General features: G+C 42.2%; 1 protein-coding gene across 1 annotated transcript in view; it reads left to right on the top strand.

Annotated features, from left to right (window-relative positions):
- LOC109891624 (ERC protein 2-like) overlaps positions 1–14,843 on the top strand; it is a 96,945-nt gene that overhangs the window by 24,586 nt on the left and 57,516 nt on the right. The window contains exons 3-4 of the mRNA XM_031823909.1: positions 13,090–13,251; positions 13,545–13,811. Coding sequence (XP_031679769.1) covers positions 13,090–13,251; positions 13,545–13,811 — 429 coding nt within the window. The remainder of the gene's footprint in view (positions 1–13,089; positions 13,252–13,544; positions 13,812–14,843) is intronic.

The raw sequence follows: 14,843 nt of genomic DNA, 5'->3' as shown, positions 1-14,843 counted from the left end.
GAGATGTGAAGAACAGTGACCCAAGATGGCCTTCCGTTCATTAGCTGTAGCCCCAACTAGGCTTCTCAAGAGGGGCAGGTTTCTTTCTAAACGCAGAGACATAGCGGTTACTTTGTAGGAATGTACGCAGCCGGCCACTCCCATGAGGAGCAGGCTGGTTCGGAGCCACCGGTGTTCTGGAGTATTTGCTTTTAAATCCACGATTAAATAAGAAAATGGCGCTTTGGTAGCGTCCTCATAGCTCTCCATAAAGTAGGATTTCCTTCCCGGGTACATCTGCTGAGCTAGAGTGTTAATTTGTAGTTTGTCTCTAGGATTTTTGAACAAACCATGTAATTGGCGTTCAAACTGATGGTGCGGCTATTTTTACCTTGGTGAAAGACATTCTGCACCAAGTAAAGCACGGACAGGTTTCTATGATGAGTATATTGGGTAAAAGCTCGGGCAATTTCGGGATGTTCGCTACCTGCAAATAGCATATCGTCCTAAACCAGCAGATTGTTTTTATGAGGAGGGAGAAGTTCATCATCAGACAGGGATTCAGGTATTCCTTCAACAAACTTGATTTTTATTGTCTTCAACAATTCATCATACAGAGGTTGATAACAAGAATAACACCACACAATATCATCAGGCTTTTGAGATAACACATGTTCAGAATTCTCTAAAATACTTTTTACAAAACAAGTTTTACCACTATTAGATGGCCCTGCGATTAAGGCCGAAAATGGTAGTTGCAACCGGGGGTCAAAACCTTCTACAGCAATCATTATATCTGAAGCTTTAAGACACACTGCGGCTTGTAGCATAAGTCAGTAGCCAAAGGGCAATGTGGTCCCGTCAGGCAAAAGCAGTCTCTTGTCATAGACTACCCTGAATATTTTAGTAAGTGGGGCATTCCTTAGATGGAAGCCCTTTTTATCCCTAACAATTTTTTTGTAGGAGCTCAAAATCTCCAAGTCACTATTCCTGTCATTTATGAACCCCTCGACCAAGCGTGTAATTGTTTCCTAGTTTACACGCTGGGCATTTTCATAGTTTTGAGTCACGCCTTTGGCTTTCAACACGTCGTGATTCTTTTTAGTCCTAAAAGCATAGATTTTGGGACCACAGGAGGACCATTCTGTGATATGGTGACCCTCTTCGAGTTCACTAGTTAAGCCACCCAGATAGTTGCTGAGTGGGGGGCTCCAATCCCCCTGTTTGCTTACATAGACCATAGAGTCTGTGTCGTGTTAAAGAAACCGCCTCTGAAGCTGCTCCATGAGCGTGTATAGTTCAAGTCGGCCATAGGCCGTGGTAAATGTTGCAAGAAACACATTTACCCACTTCTTGTTATGTCGCCATTGCACCAGGGCAATGTCTTGACTCAAGAATGAAAAATGTGAAATTTCGTATTGGCCGAAAAAACAAATTCCAAAAGTAACTCGTGTTTAATTTTACAATAATATCACGATAATATTCAAACAAATCTTAAAAGAGAGGAGAGGAGGGGAGGATGGGGGAGGAGAGGAGGGGAGGATGGGGGAGGTGGAGAGGATGGGGAGGAGAGGAGGGGAGGATGGGGAGGAGAGGAGGGGAGGATGGGGAGGAGAGGAGGGGAGGATGGGGAGGAGAGGAGGGGAGGATGGGGAGGAGAGGAGGGGAGGATGGGGGAGGAGAGGAGGGGAGGATGGGGAGGAGAGGAGGGGAGGATGGGGGAGGAGAGGAGGGGAGGATGGGGGAGGTGGAGAGGATGGGGAGGAGAGGAGGGGAGGATGGGGGAGGAGAGGAGGGGAGGATGGGGGAGGAGAGGAGGAGAGGATGGGGAGGAGAGGAGGGGAGGATGGGGGAGGAGAGGAGGGGAGGATGGGGGAGGAGGAGAGGATGGGGAGGGGAGGAGGGGAGGATGGGGGAGGAGGAGAGGATGGGGAGGAGAGGAGGGGAGGATGGGGGAGGAGATGAGGGGAGGATGGGGGAGGAGAGGAGGAGAGGATGGGGAGGAGAGGAGGGGAGGATGGGGGAGGAGAGGAGGGGAGGATGGGGGAGGAGGAGAGGATGGGGGAGGAGAGGAGGGGAGGATGGGGGAGGAGAGGAGGAGAGGATGGGGAGGAGAGGAGGGGAGGATGGGGGAGGAGAGGAGGAGAGGATGGGGAGGAGAGGAGGGGAGGATGGGGGAGGAGAGGAGGGGAGGATGGGGGAGGAGGAGAGGATGGGGAGGGGAGGAGGGGAGGATGGGGGAGGAGGAGAGGATGGGGAGGAGAGGAGGGGAGGATGGGGGGAGGAGGAGAGGATGGGGAGGAGAGGAGGGGAGGATGTGGAGGGGAGAATGGGGAGGGGGAGGGAGGAGAGGAGGGGTGGGGAGGATGTGGGAGGAGAGGGGGGTGGGGAGAGGAGAGGATGGGGAGGAGAGGGGGGAGGATGGGGAGGAGAGGGGGGATGGAGGAGATGGGAATTGGTATTATTGGACCGCTTCCTCCAATTCAGTTCCAACATGACTGAATATTGATCAGGAAGGAAGGAAGGAAGGAAGGGAAGGAAGGGAAGAGAGAGAGAGAGAGAGAGAGAGAGAGAGAGAGAGAGAGAGAGAGGAGAGAGAGAGAGAGAGAGAGAGAGAGGAACAACCTATATAAAATACAACCTCTTATGGCTTCTGTGTAGGTGTGTGTGTCTATTCATTTGCCAGTGACTGCGTGTGGGGGTGTGGTAGGAGAATGACTGTGGTAGAGGTCTTTGATTATCAAGGTGGATGATTGATTTGCATGTGAGTGTTCATCCAATGCAGTATGTAGCTCTATGATTATAAGATAACATATCGCTGGGATATGAGGTAACAACATGACTTGGCCTACATTATGTTAAAATATGCTGAACATGATTAAAAGACAAAAAAGCTATTGTGATTGTGTTGAATAGTTTTGGGAAAGAAAGATAATAAAAAACTGGAGAACATTATTTAGTGTTGAGGTGCTGACTAACGGGGGAATAAACTGGAAGCTTGAAAAACAGAGTCGCACAGTCTATGTATAAACGCCCAGCAATTTATTGGGTAAACCACAAAAGTTTAGGTGTCACAAAGATAATTTGTAAAAATCCAAATAACTTCACAGATCTTCATTGTAAAAGGTTTAAACACTGTTTCCCATGCTTGTTTAGTGAACATGCACCTGTGGAACGGTCTTTACGACACTAACAGTTTACAGACGGTAGGCAATTAAGGTCACATTTATGAAAACTTAGGACACTAAAGAGGCCTTTCTACTGACTCTGAAAAACACCAAAAGAAAGATGCCCAGGGTCCCTTATACATTCATGAACGTGCCTTAGGCATGCTGCAAGGAGGCATGAGGACTGCAGATGTGTCTGTACTGTGAGACGCCTAAGACAGCGGTACATGGAGACAGGACGGACAGCTGATAGTCCTCGCAATGGCAGACCACATGTAACAAAACCTGCACAGGATCGATACATTCGAACATCACACCTGCGGGACAGGTACAGGATGGCAACAACAACTTCCCGAGTTACACCAGGAATGCATAATCCCTCCATCGGTGTCCTGTCCGCAAAAGGCGGAGAGAGGCTGGACTGAGGGCTTGTAGGCCTGTTGTAAGGCAGGTCCTCACCAGACATCACCGACAACAAGGTCCGCCTAAGGGCACAAACCCACCATCACTGGACCAGACAGGACTGGCAAAAAGTGCTCTTCTCTGATGAGTCACGTTTTTTTCTCACCAGGGGTAATGGTCAGATTCGCATTTGTCGTTGAAGGAATGAGCGTTACACCAAGGCCTGTACTCTGGAGCGGGATCGATTTGGAGGTGGAGGGTCCGTCATGGTCTGGGGCGGTGTGTCACAGCATAATCAGACTGAGCTTGTTGTCATTGCAGGCAATCTCAACGTTGTGCGTTGCAGGGAAGACATCCTCCTCCCTCATGTGGTACCCTTCCTGCAGGCTCATCCTGACATGACCCTCCAGTATGACAATGCCACCATCCATACTGCTCGTTCTGTGCTTGATATCCTGCAAGACAGCAATGTCAGTGTTCTGCCATGGCCAGCGAAGAGCACGGATCTCAATCCCATTGAGCACGTCTGGGACCTGTTGGATCGGAGGGTGAGGGCTAGGGCCACCCCCCCCCCAGAAATGTAAGAGAACTTGCAGGTTTCTTGGTGGAAGAGTGGGGTAACATCTCACAGCAAGAACTGGAAAATCTAGTGCAGTCCATGAGGAGGAGATGAACTGCAGTACTTAATGCAGCTGGTGGCCACACCAGATACTGACTGAAACTTTTAATTGTGACCCCCCTTTTGTTCAGGGACACATTATTCAATTTCTGTTAGTCATATGTCTGTGGAACTTGTTCAGTTTATGTCTCAGTTGTTGAATCTTGTTATGTTCATACAAATATTTACACATGTTAAGTTTGCTGAAAATAAACGCAGTTGACAGTGAGAGGACGTTTCATTTTTGCTGAGTTTAGAATTGTTCCTAAGAAGGGCCTGAGATCAAAGTCAATATTCAGACCACTAGGGGTCAATGTTTTTAAATATGATATCCAGTAAGCCTCCCCCTGTAGTAGTAAGATGTCGATGTTACCTCCTCTCCTTGGTAGAACAACATGCTCAATGCCTGTGTATTTGAGGGAGGAGATGGGATGGTTCCCTTTAACAAAGTGAGCTGCTACTGGATAGTCAGTGTTCTTACACCTGATTGAGCTGCGGTGTTCAGGGATGCGTTGTTTTAATTGTCTTTTCGTTTGTCCTACATAGGCATTTACACATATACAGGTGATGAGATAGATTACTCCCTTTGTCTTGCATTAGATGATACCTCTAACATGAATTTGTCAACCTGTACAGTGCCTTGCGAAAGTATTCGGCCCCCTTGAATTTTCGACCTTTTGCCACATTCCAGGCTTCAAACATAAGGATATAAAACTGTATTTTTTTGTGAAGAATCAACAACAAGTGGGACACAATCATGAAGTGGAACGACATTTATTGGATATTTCAAACTTTTTTAACAAATCAAAAACTGCTAAATTATTCAGCCCCTTTACTTTCAGTGCAGCAAACTCTCTCCAGAAGTTCAGTGAGGATCTCTGAATGATCCAATGTTGACCTAAATGACTAATGATGATAAATACAATCCACCTGTGTGTAATCAAGTCTCCGTATAAATGCACCTGCACTGTGATAGTCTCAGAGGTCCGTTAAAAGCGCAGAGAGCATCATGAAGAACAAGGAACACACCAGGCAGGTCCGAGATACTGTTGTGAAGACGTTTAAAGCCGGATTTGGATACAAAAAGATTTCCCAAGCTTTAAACATCCCAAGGAGCACTGTGCAAGCGATAATATTGAAATGGAAGGAGTATCAGACCACTGCAAATCTACCAAGACCTGGCCGTCCCTCTAAACTTTCAGCTCATACAAGGAGAAGACTGATCAGAGATGCAGCCAAGAGGCCCATGATCACTCTGGATGAACTGCAGAGATCTACATCTGAGGTGGGAGACTCTGTCCATAGGACAACAATCAGTTATATATTGCACAAATCTGGCCTTTATGGAAGAGTGGCAAGAAGAAAGCCATTTCTTAAAGATATCCATAAAAAGTGTTGTTTAAAGTTTGCCACAAGCCACCTGGGAGACACACCAAACATGTGGAAGAAGGTGCTCTGGTCAGATGAAACCAAAATTGAACTTTTTGGCAACAATGCAAAACTTTATGTTTGGCGTAAAAGCAACACAGCTCATCACCCTGAACACAACATCCCCACTGTCAAACATGGTGGTGGCAGCATCATGGTTTGGGCCTGCTTTTCTTCAGCAGGGACAGGGAAGATGGTTAAAATTGATGGGAAGATGGATGGAGCCAAATACAGGACCATTCTGGAAGAAAACCTGATGGAGTCTGCAAAAGACCTGAGACTGGGACGGAGATTTGTCTTCCAACAAGACAATGATCCAAAACATAAAGCAAAATCTACAATGGAATGGTTCAAAAATAAACATATCCAGGTGTTAGAATGGCCAAGTCAAAGTCCAGACCTGAATCCAATCGAGAATCTGTGGAAAGAACTGAAAACTGCTGTTCACAAATGCTCTCCATCCAACCTCACTGAGCTCGAGCTGTTTTGCAAGGAGGAATGGGGGAAAATGTCAGTCTCTCGATGTGCAAAACTGATAGAGACATACCCCAAGCGACTTACAGCTGTAATCGCAGCAAAAGGTGGCGCTACAAAGTATTAACTTAAGGGGGCTGAATAATTTTGCACGCCCGATTTTTCAGTTTTTTTTTTCAGTGATTTGTTAAAAAAGTTTGAAATATCCAATAAATGTCGTTCCACTTCATGATTGTGTCCCACTTGTTGTTGATTCTTCACAAAAAAATACAGTTTTATATCTTTATGTTTGAAGCCTGAAATGTGGCAAAAGGTCGCAAAGTTCAAGGGGGCCGAATACTTTCGCAAGGCACTGTATGTGGGTGTCTGAAGAAGGATATTTTTGAAGTGCTATTGCACTGTGAGCATGAGCCACATTTGTAGTGCCCATTTGGAATGGGAGTCAAGAGTGTCTGAGTGGGCTCAGGGGCAGGTCAGATCTCACTAATGCATTCATACATAATGTTACTGACCACACTAATGCATTCATACTGTACATACTGTTACTGACTACACTAATACATTCATACATAATGTTACTGACCACACTTATACATTCATACTGTACATACTGTTACTGACTACACTTATACATTCATACATAATGTTACTGACTACACTAATACATTCACACTGTACATAATGTTACTGACTACACTAATACATTCATACTGTACATACTGTTACTGACTACACTAATACATTCATACTGTACATAATGTTACTGACTACACTAATAGATTCATACTGTACATACTGTTACTGACTACACTTATACATTCATACATAATGTTACTGACTACACTTATACATTCATACATAATGTTACTGACTACACTAATAGAGTCATACTGTACATACTGTTACTGACTACACTTATACATTCATACATAATGTTACTGACTACACTAATAGATTCATACTGTACATACTGTTACTGACTACACTAATACATTCATACTGTACATACTGTTACTGACTACACTAATACATTCATACTGTACATACTGTTACTGACTACACTAATACATTCATACTGTACATACTGTTACTGACTACACTAATACATTCATACTGTACATACTGTTACTGACTACACTTATACATTCATACATAATGTTACTGACTACACTTGTACATTCATACATAATGTTACTGACTACACTAATAGATGCATACTGTACATACTGTTACTGACTACACTAATACATTCATACTGTACATACTGTTACTGACTACACTAATACATTCATACTGTACATAATGTTACTGACTACACTAATACATTCATACTGTACATACTGTTACTGACTACACTAATATATTCATACTGTTCATACTGTTACTGACTACACTTATACATTCATACATAATGTTACTGACTACACTTGTACATTCATACATAATGTTACTGACTACACTAATAGATTCATACTGTACATACTGTTACTGACTACACTTATACATTCATACATAATGTTACTGACTACACTAATAGATTCATACTGTACATACTGTTACTGACTACACTAATACATTCATACTGTACATACTGTTACTGACTACACTAATACATTCATACTGTACATAATGTTACTGACTACACTAATACATTCATACTGTACATACTGTTACTGACTACACTAATACATTCATACTGTACATACTGTTACTGACTACACTTATACATTCATACATAATGTTACTGACTACACTTGTACATTCATACATAATGTTACTGACTACACTAATAGATTCATACTGTACATACTGTTACTGACTACACTTATACATTCATACATAATGTTACTGACTACACTAATAGATTCATACTGTACATACTGTTACTGACTACACTTATACATTCATACATAATGTTACTGACTACACTAATAGAGTCATACTGTACATACTGTTACTGACTACACTTATACATTCATACATAATGTTACTGACTACACTAATAGAGTCATACTGTACATACTGTTACTGACTACACTTATACATTCATACATAATGTTACTGCCCACACTAATACATTCATACATAATGTTACTGACTACACTTATACATTCATACATAATGTTACTGACTACAGTAATACATTCATACTGTACATGCTGTTACCAACTACACTAATACATTCATACTGTACATACTGTTACTGACTACACTAATAGATTCATACTGTACATACTGTTACTGACTACACTTATACATTCATACATAATGTTACTGACTACACTTGTACATTCATACATAATGTTACTGACTACACTAATAGATTCATACTGTACATACTGTTACTGACTACACTAATACATTCATACTGTACATACTGTTACTGACTACACTAATACATTCATACTGTACATAATGTTACTGACTACACTAATACATTCATACATAATGTTACTGACTACACTTGTACATTCATACATAATGTTACTGCCCACACTTATACATTCATACATAATGTTACTGACTACACTTATACATTCATACATAATGTTACTGACTACACTTATACATTCATACATAATGTTACTGACTACACTTATACATTCATACATAATGTTACTGACTACAGTAATACATTCATACTGTACATGCTGTTACCAACTACACTAATACATTCATACTGTACATACTGTTACTGACTACACTAATAGATTCATACTGTACATACTGTTACTGACTACACTTATACATTCATACATAATGTTACTGACTACACGTATACATTCATACATAATGTTACTGCCCACACTTATACATTCATACATAATGTTACTGACCACACTTATACATACATACATAGTGTTACTGACCACACTAATACATTCATACTGTACATAATGTTACTGACTAAACCAAAACATTCATAAATAATGTTACTGAATAAACTAATACATTCATACATAATGTTACTGACTAGCTGGGAATAATATTCTAAATAAAAATGTTTACAACTAATGTCAGGATAAATGAATTTCCCCTCCTTTAGTGTTACTTAGTTTACATACAGCATTTTGATGAATAAATTATGATTATTCAGCATATGACTTATGTGTAAACATACATCTTATTTATCGCTCCCTCTACATATTTACTTTTAATGTCTCCTTTTCAAACACCTCTTATTTAGTCTCACAGTATTTATGGCATTTTATCTACAATATGGAATCCATATTTTGTCTATTTTATTGTGTGTCTGCTGTGTGTGTGTGTATGTCCCTCTATATTTGAAAGAGTAAAAAAGAAGAGAGAGAGAGAGAGAGAGAGAGAGAGAGAGAGAGAGAGAGAGAGAGAGAGAGAGGAAAAGAGGGCAAGAGAGGTGGAGTGAGTGTGAGAGAGGGAGATAGAGGCAACAGTGATTAAGTGTGAGGAAGAGAGTGGATTGCAGAAGACTGGTTGAGCATGTGTGAATGTGGTTTTGTGAGTATGACTAAAGATTTGACAGGTTTTAAATGGTTTCAGTGTATTGGCCCAAGAAGGCTGGGATGCTTACATGAGGGAGTGTTGCCCAACGCAGTGGAAATATGAGATACTGGCAGTCCATTAGAGACAGCCTGAGAGACTGCACCCTGCTAAAGGGACCACTACCCTCTGCTGGTTGGAAGAACATACTACCACAACACAGGCTTAACACAAATAGGGCAGGGTCTTCCAAACAAGTTTACACAGCAATGTTTTTTTTCTTCAATTGTTGTACATAAAACACTGTAAAAACACTAGCAAATCAGATCCAAGTGATTTTAATTTAAGAAACCGGTTCCAAAGTAGAGATATATATGAGATAGAGTAGAGATATATATGAGATAGAGTAGAGACATATATGAGATAGAGTAGAGATATATATGAGATAGAGTAGAGATATATATGAGATAGAGTAGAGATATATATGAGATAGAGTAGAGATATATATGAGATAGAGTAGAGGTATATATGAGATAGAGTAGAGATATATATGAGATAGAGTAGAGTGCATTTGGAAAGTATTCAGCACCCTTGACTTTTTCCACATTTTGTAACTTTACAGCCTGATTCTAAAATGGATGACATGTTTTTCCCATTAATCTACACACAATACCCCATAATGACAAAGTGAAAACAGGTTTTTAGAAATGTTTGCAAATTTATAAAAAAACTATTAAAAAAACAGAAATACCTTATTTACATAAGTATTCAGACCCTTTGCTATGAGACTCAAAATTGAGCTCAGGTGCATCCTGTTTCCATTGATCATCCTTGAGATGTTTCTACAACTTGATTGTCTTAATTGGAAGAAGTTTGAAACCAACAAGAGCTGGCCACCCGGCCAAACTGAGCCATCGGGGGAGAAAGGCCCGCAGGTGAATCTAGTTGATTATCCCTGATATAAGGGGCTGTTTTCCGGACCCAGATGAAACCTTGTTCTGGACTTAAAAGTACATTCATTAATCTTGCTTTTTAATCCAGGACGAGGCTTAATCTCTGTCTGGGAAACCGTCCCCACAATACCACACCTATTAGATGTACCCAGTGTGTGGTTACTAGTATGAATTTGTTCTGCCTTGTATCAATTAACATGGTGAAACTTAATGCCGAAATGTATTCACCATCAAATAAACTCACAATTTCACTCTTTCCATTAAGGTTTCCATTATGTTTTAGAGTGATTATAGTATGTGTTTGTGTGAGTTTGTGAGGTTCCCTAACTGTATTATTTACATCAGAATGGATAGTGATACATGATTTGAGGGGTGGAAGGATGAATAAATAAATGGCTAAAATTCTGAAACGTTTCTCACACATTCTTCACACGTTCTCATGTTCTTCACCACGTTGTTCTCACGTTCCTCACACATTATTCTCACGTTTCTCATGGCAGCTTTTACAGTAGCTCATATTTTCTCCACGTGCGCTTCATGCTACCGAGTGTTCTGATGCTGTGTTCTCTCTGTTGGTTCCGCCCGTGCTACTACAGCTGCTGGACGCCAGGAGGGCCAAGGTTTGTCCCTATGTCTGCCACCGCTGCCCTGGCTGCCGTGTGTGTACAACATAGAGTCACCACCAGTGTGATGTCGTCGTGTCTCCTCAGTGACCACCAGAGACCCCCCCACCCCTAGGTCATATCTGAAATGGCACCCTCTTCCCTATATAGTGCACTACTTTTGACCAGAGCTTGTGGGATCTGGCCAAAAGTAGTCCACTAAGGCCTATATTGTGAACAGAGCGCCATTTTGGACATACTCCTAACTTGACTCTTATACACACCCAAAAGGAGTGTGATGGGTTTAGCCTGTTTTGTTCCCTACACCCTACCCTCTGACCCTCTCCCTTCCCCTACACACTCTGTTTAAAAGAGTGTTGTTTGTTTAGCTATTCCTTATTTACTCCAAGCACACCTGGTCCTCCTCGTATGTTCCCCCTATACAGACCAACATACTGTGAGTGTGGTTCTCATATAGGGGTGTGGCTGCTCCTCTGCACTGTGTGTGCATCGCTTGTGATGCTATAGTATATAGTGTTGTTCTGTATTTATCTGCCCCCTAAACTCCAACACCCAGGCTAGGTTCCAATGTCCATACTAGATACCACTGAGAATGCATGGCCCAATCAGTGCACAGTGGTATGCTAGTGTGTACATTGGGAGAGTCACAGAGCCTCAGCCTCCTTTTCCCTTGTCCTAAACACACTACACACACTACAATCGATGTGTGACTAATTTAGTTATCAGGTACTGTACCCCTTTACTTTTCCCGTGTGCTTCCTGAAGCAGTGTGTGCAGTCTAATGGAGGAGCATTGCTTTTCCCTAACACACAAACACACACACACACACACACACAAACGCACACACACACACACACACACACGCATACACGCATACACGCACACACGCATACACACACACATACACACGCGCACGCACGCATACACACACACATACACACACCACCCTAACACACAGCATATGGATGGGCATGAACCCAGAAGTCCGCTGAGTCTACTGCTGTCGGTTAGTCTCCAGCTCTCAGTGGGAACATTGTTTACTGTGTTCTACATGGACCTCTGCTGCTCTCGACTCAGGCCGTATGGACAGCACCCGCCCTACAGTAATGATAGATAATTATCAATAATGCTGCAACAATCATACATGATAGCAGCACAGCACAACCTCCTTTGAAAGTGCAAGCTGTTGAACCCAACCGTTAAACAATGAACACTTGACATGATCGTCAAACTATTATCGAAGGATCATGGTCCTACAAGTTCTTCGCTTTCCTACTGGAATAGGGTGCCATTTCAGTTGCACAATCGGTTTCTCCCAGCAACACACATTCAGTCATTGACTGGATGGCTTTGTTTAAATGTCTCTTTTAGTATTCCTGCTGTCAAAACCTTGAGAAACATTCCTAAAGATTAAATGACTGATATACAGTCCTGTAAATAGATAGCCATTTACAGTACTCACTACTCACCCTAAAAATGGTAACAGAAGATGGAAAGCAACAAGCTGTATAGTTGATTATGAACAGTATATAAAACAGTTGTATTTTCTCTTCCCTCTTCAACCCATACTTTGTGTGTGCGCGTGTGTTTTCTATGTGTCTTTCATGCCATAGCCAGGTAAGGCCTCCGTTTTTTCAGCTGTAACTTCTCCAGAGGGTGAATAGATTACAGTGTGTGTTTGTGAGTTTCTCTGTGTGTGTTCTTCCTAATGCACATCTGCTTTCCACAGGGCCATCAAAATGTTCCTTGTCCCCCCTCTCTATAACATGTTTTTTTTGTGTGTGAGTTTGCATGTGTGCCTGAATATGTCCTTCCATGAGTACGTATTCAGTGACCCATCATTGTCTGGTCTGTAGTTTATTTGAATCCATCTTAGGCTAAGTGCTGTGATCCTACCAGATTGAGACTCCTTGGTGTGTGTGTGTGTGTGTGCGTGACCCCCACAGCACCTGCAGCTGACCATCCAGGCCCTGCAGGATGAGCTGAGGACCCAGAGGGATCTGAACCACCTGCTGCAGGAGAGTGGCGGCCGCTCTGGGGAACACTACACCAACATCGAGCTGACCGAGGAGAACTTTAGACGACTGCAGGCCGAGCACGACCGCCAGGCAAGGAATCTTAATAGTTAATAATTCACAATAAATGACTGATTAAATAAATGAGTTAGTTATTAGTTCCAGGTTATTATGACCAGGGTTGAACATTATGGTAACAACATTTCCAAATTCCCACTTACTTCTTATTACCTGGAGGAATTCTGTGAATCTTCCAACCGGAGGTTTCTGGATTTTCTTCCAACTTGGACATTTTGGGAAAGTTCCCAGAATTGCGCTGCCCTAATGATGACATAATTTATACTTCCTTAATTTAAAATTCCATACAATTCCTTGCTTTCCTGCAGGCCAAAGAGCTCTTCCTCCTGAGGAAGACCTTGGAGGAGATGGAGCTGCGGATGGAGACTCAGAAGCAGACGCTGGGGGCCAGGGACGAGTCTATCAAGAAGCTGCTGGAAATGCTCCAGAGTAAGGGTCTGCCTGGGGGGCCAGGCAGGGTCAATGAGGAGGAGGAGCAGGAGAGGGCCAGGCGCATCGCTGAGGCCGAGGCACAGCTGGGACACCTGGAGGTCATCTTGGATCAGAAGGAGAAGGAGAACATCCACCTCCGAGAGGTACAAGAGTATATGTATGGCTTGCGTCCCAAATAGCACCCTATTCTCTATGTAGTGCACTACTTTTGAACAGAGCCTGGTCAAAAAGTAGCGCACTATGTAGGGAATAGGGTGCCATTGGTGATGTGACTTATGTAGTGCTTATGGTTAGCATATGGCCATATAGTACTATATACTGTAGCTACTGTAGGGCCACAGTAGACGCAGAGTAAATGGAGTGGTATTATTCAACCACTAAATTGACATAACTATATAACTACTGCGTCGTAGTTAGAGGCAGAGGCAGGTGTCGTTCGTTGTCTCTGATTGAGAATCATACTTACAGTGGGGCAAAAAAGTATTTCGTCATCCACCAATTGTGCATGTTCTTCCACTTAAAAAGATGAGAGTGGCCTGTAATTTTCATCATAGGTACACTTCAACTATGACAGACAAAATGAGAAAAAAAATCCAGAAATCACAATGTAGGATTTTTAATGAATTTATTTATTAGAAAAAAAATGTTTTCAAAAGAAACATTGAACATCATATCATAGTGTAAAAGCAAGTGAGCTGGTTCTACTCTTTTTTTTAACATTTTCTGGTGTTTTGAAGTGGAAAATTGAGCCGGTTGAGCAGAACACGTCAACCCTTTTACCCATAGATAGACAGGCTAGAATAACACATCAACCCTGTTACCCATAGATAGACAGGCTAGAATAACACATCAACCCTGTTACCCATAGATAGACAGGCTAGAATAACACATCAACCCTGTTACCCATAGATAGACAGGCTAGAATAACACGTCAACCCTGTAACCCATAGATAGACAGGCTAGAATAACACATCAACCCTGTTACCCATAGATAGACAGGCTAGAATAACACATCAACCCTGTTACCCATAGATAGACAGGCTAGAATAACACATCAACCCTGTTACCCATAGATAGACAGGCTAGAATAACACATCAACCCTGTTACCCATAGATAGACAGGCTAGAATAACACATCAACCCTGTTACCCATAGATAGACAGGCTAGAATAACA

This window comes from Oncorhynchus kisutch, linkage group LG5 (genome assembly GCF_002021735.2).
Source record: "Oncorhynchus kisutch isolate 150728-3 linkage group LG5, Okis_V2, whole genome shotgun sequence".
In the NCBI taxonomy this organism is placed as follows: Eukaryota; Metazoa; Chordata; class Actinopteri; order Salmoniformes; family Salmonidae; genus Oncorhynchus; species Oncorhynchus kisutch.
This window is presented reverse-complemented; position numbering and strand designations above follow the sequence as displayed.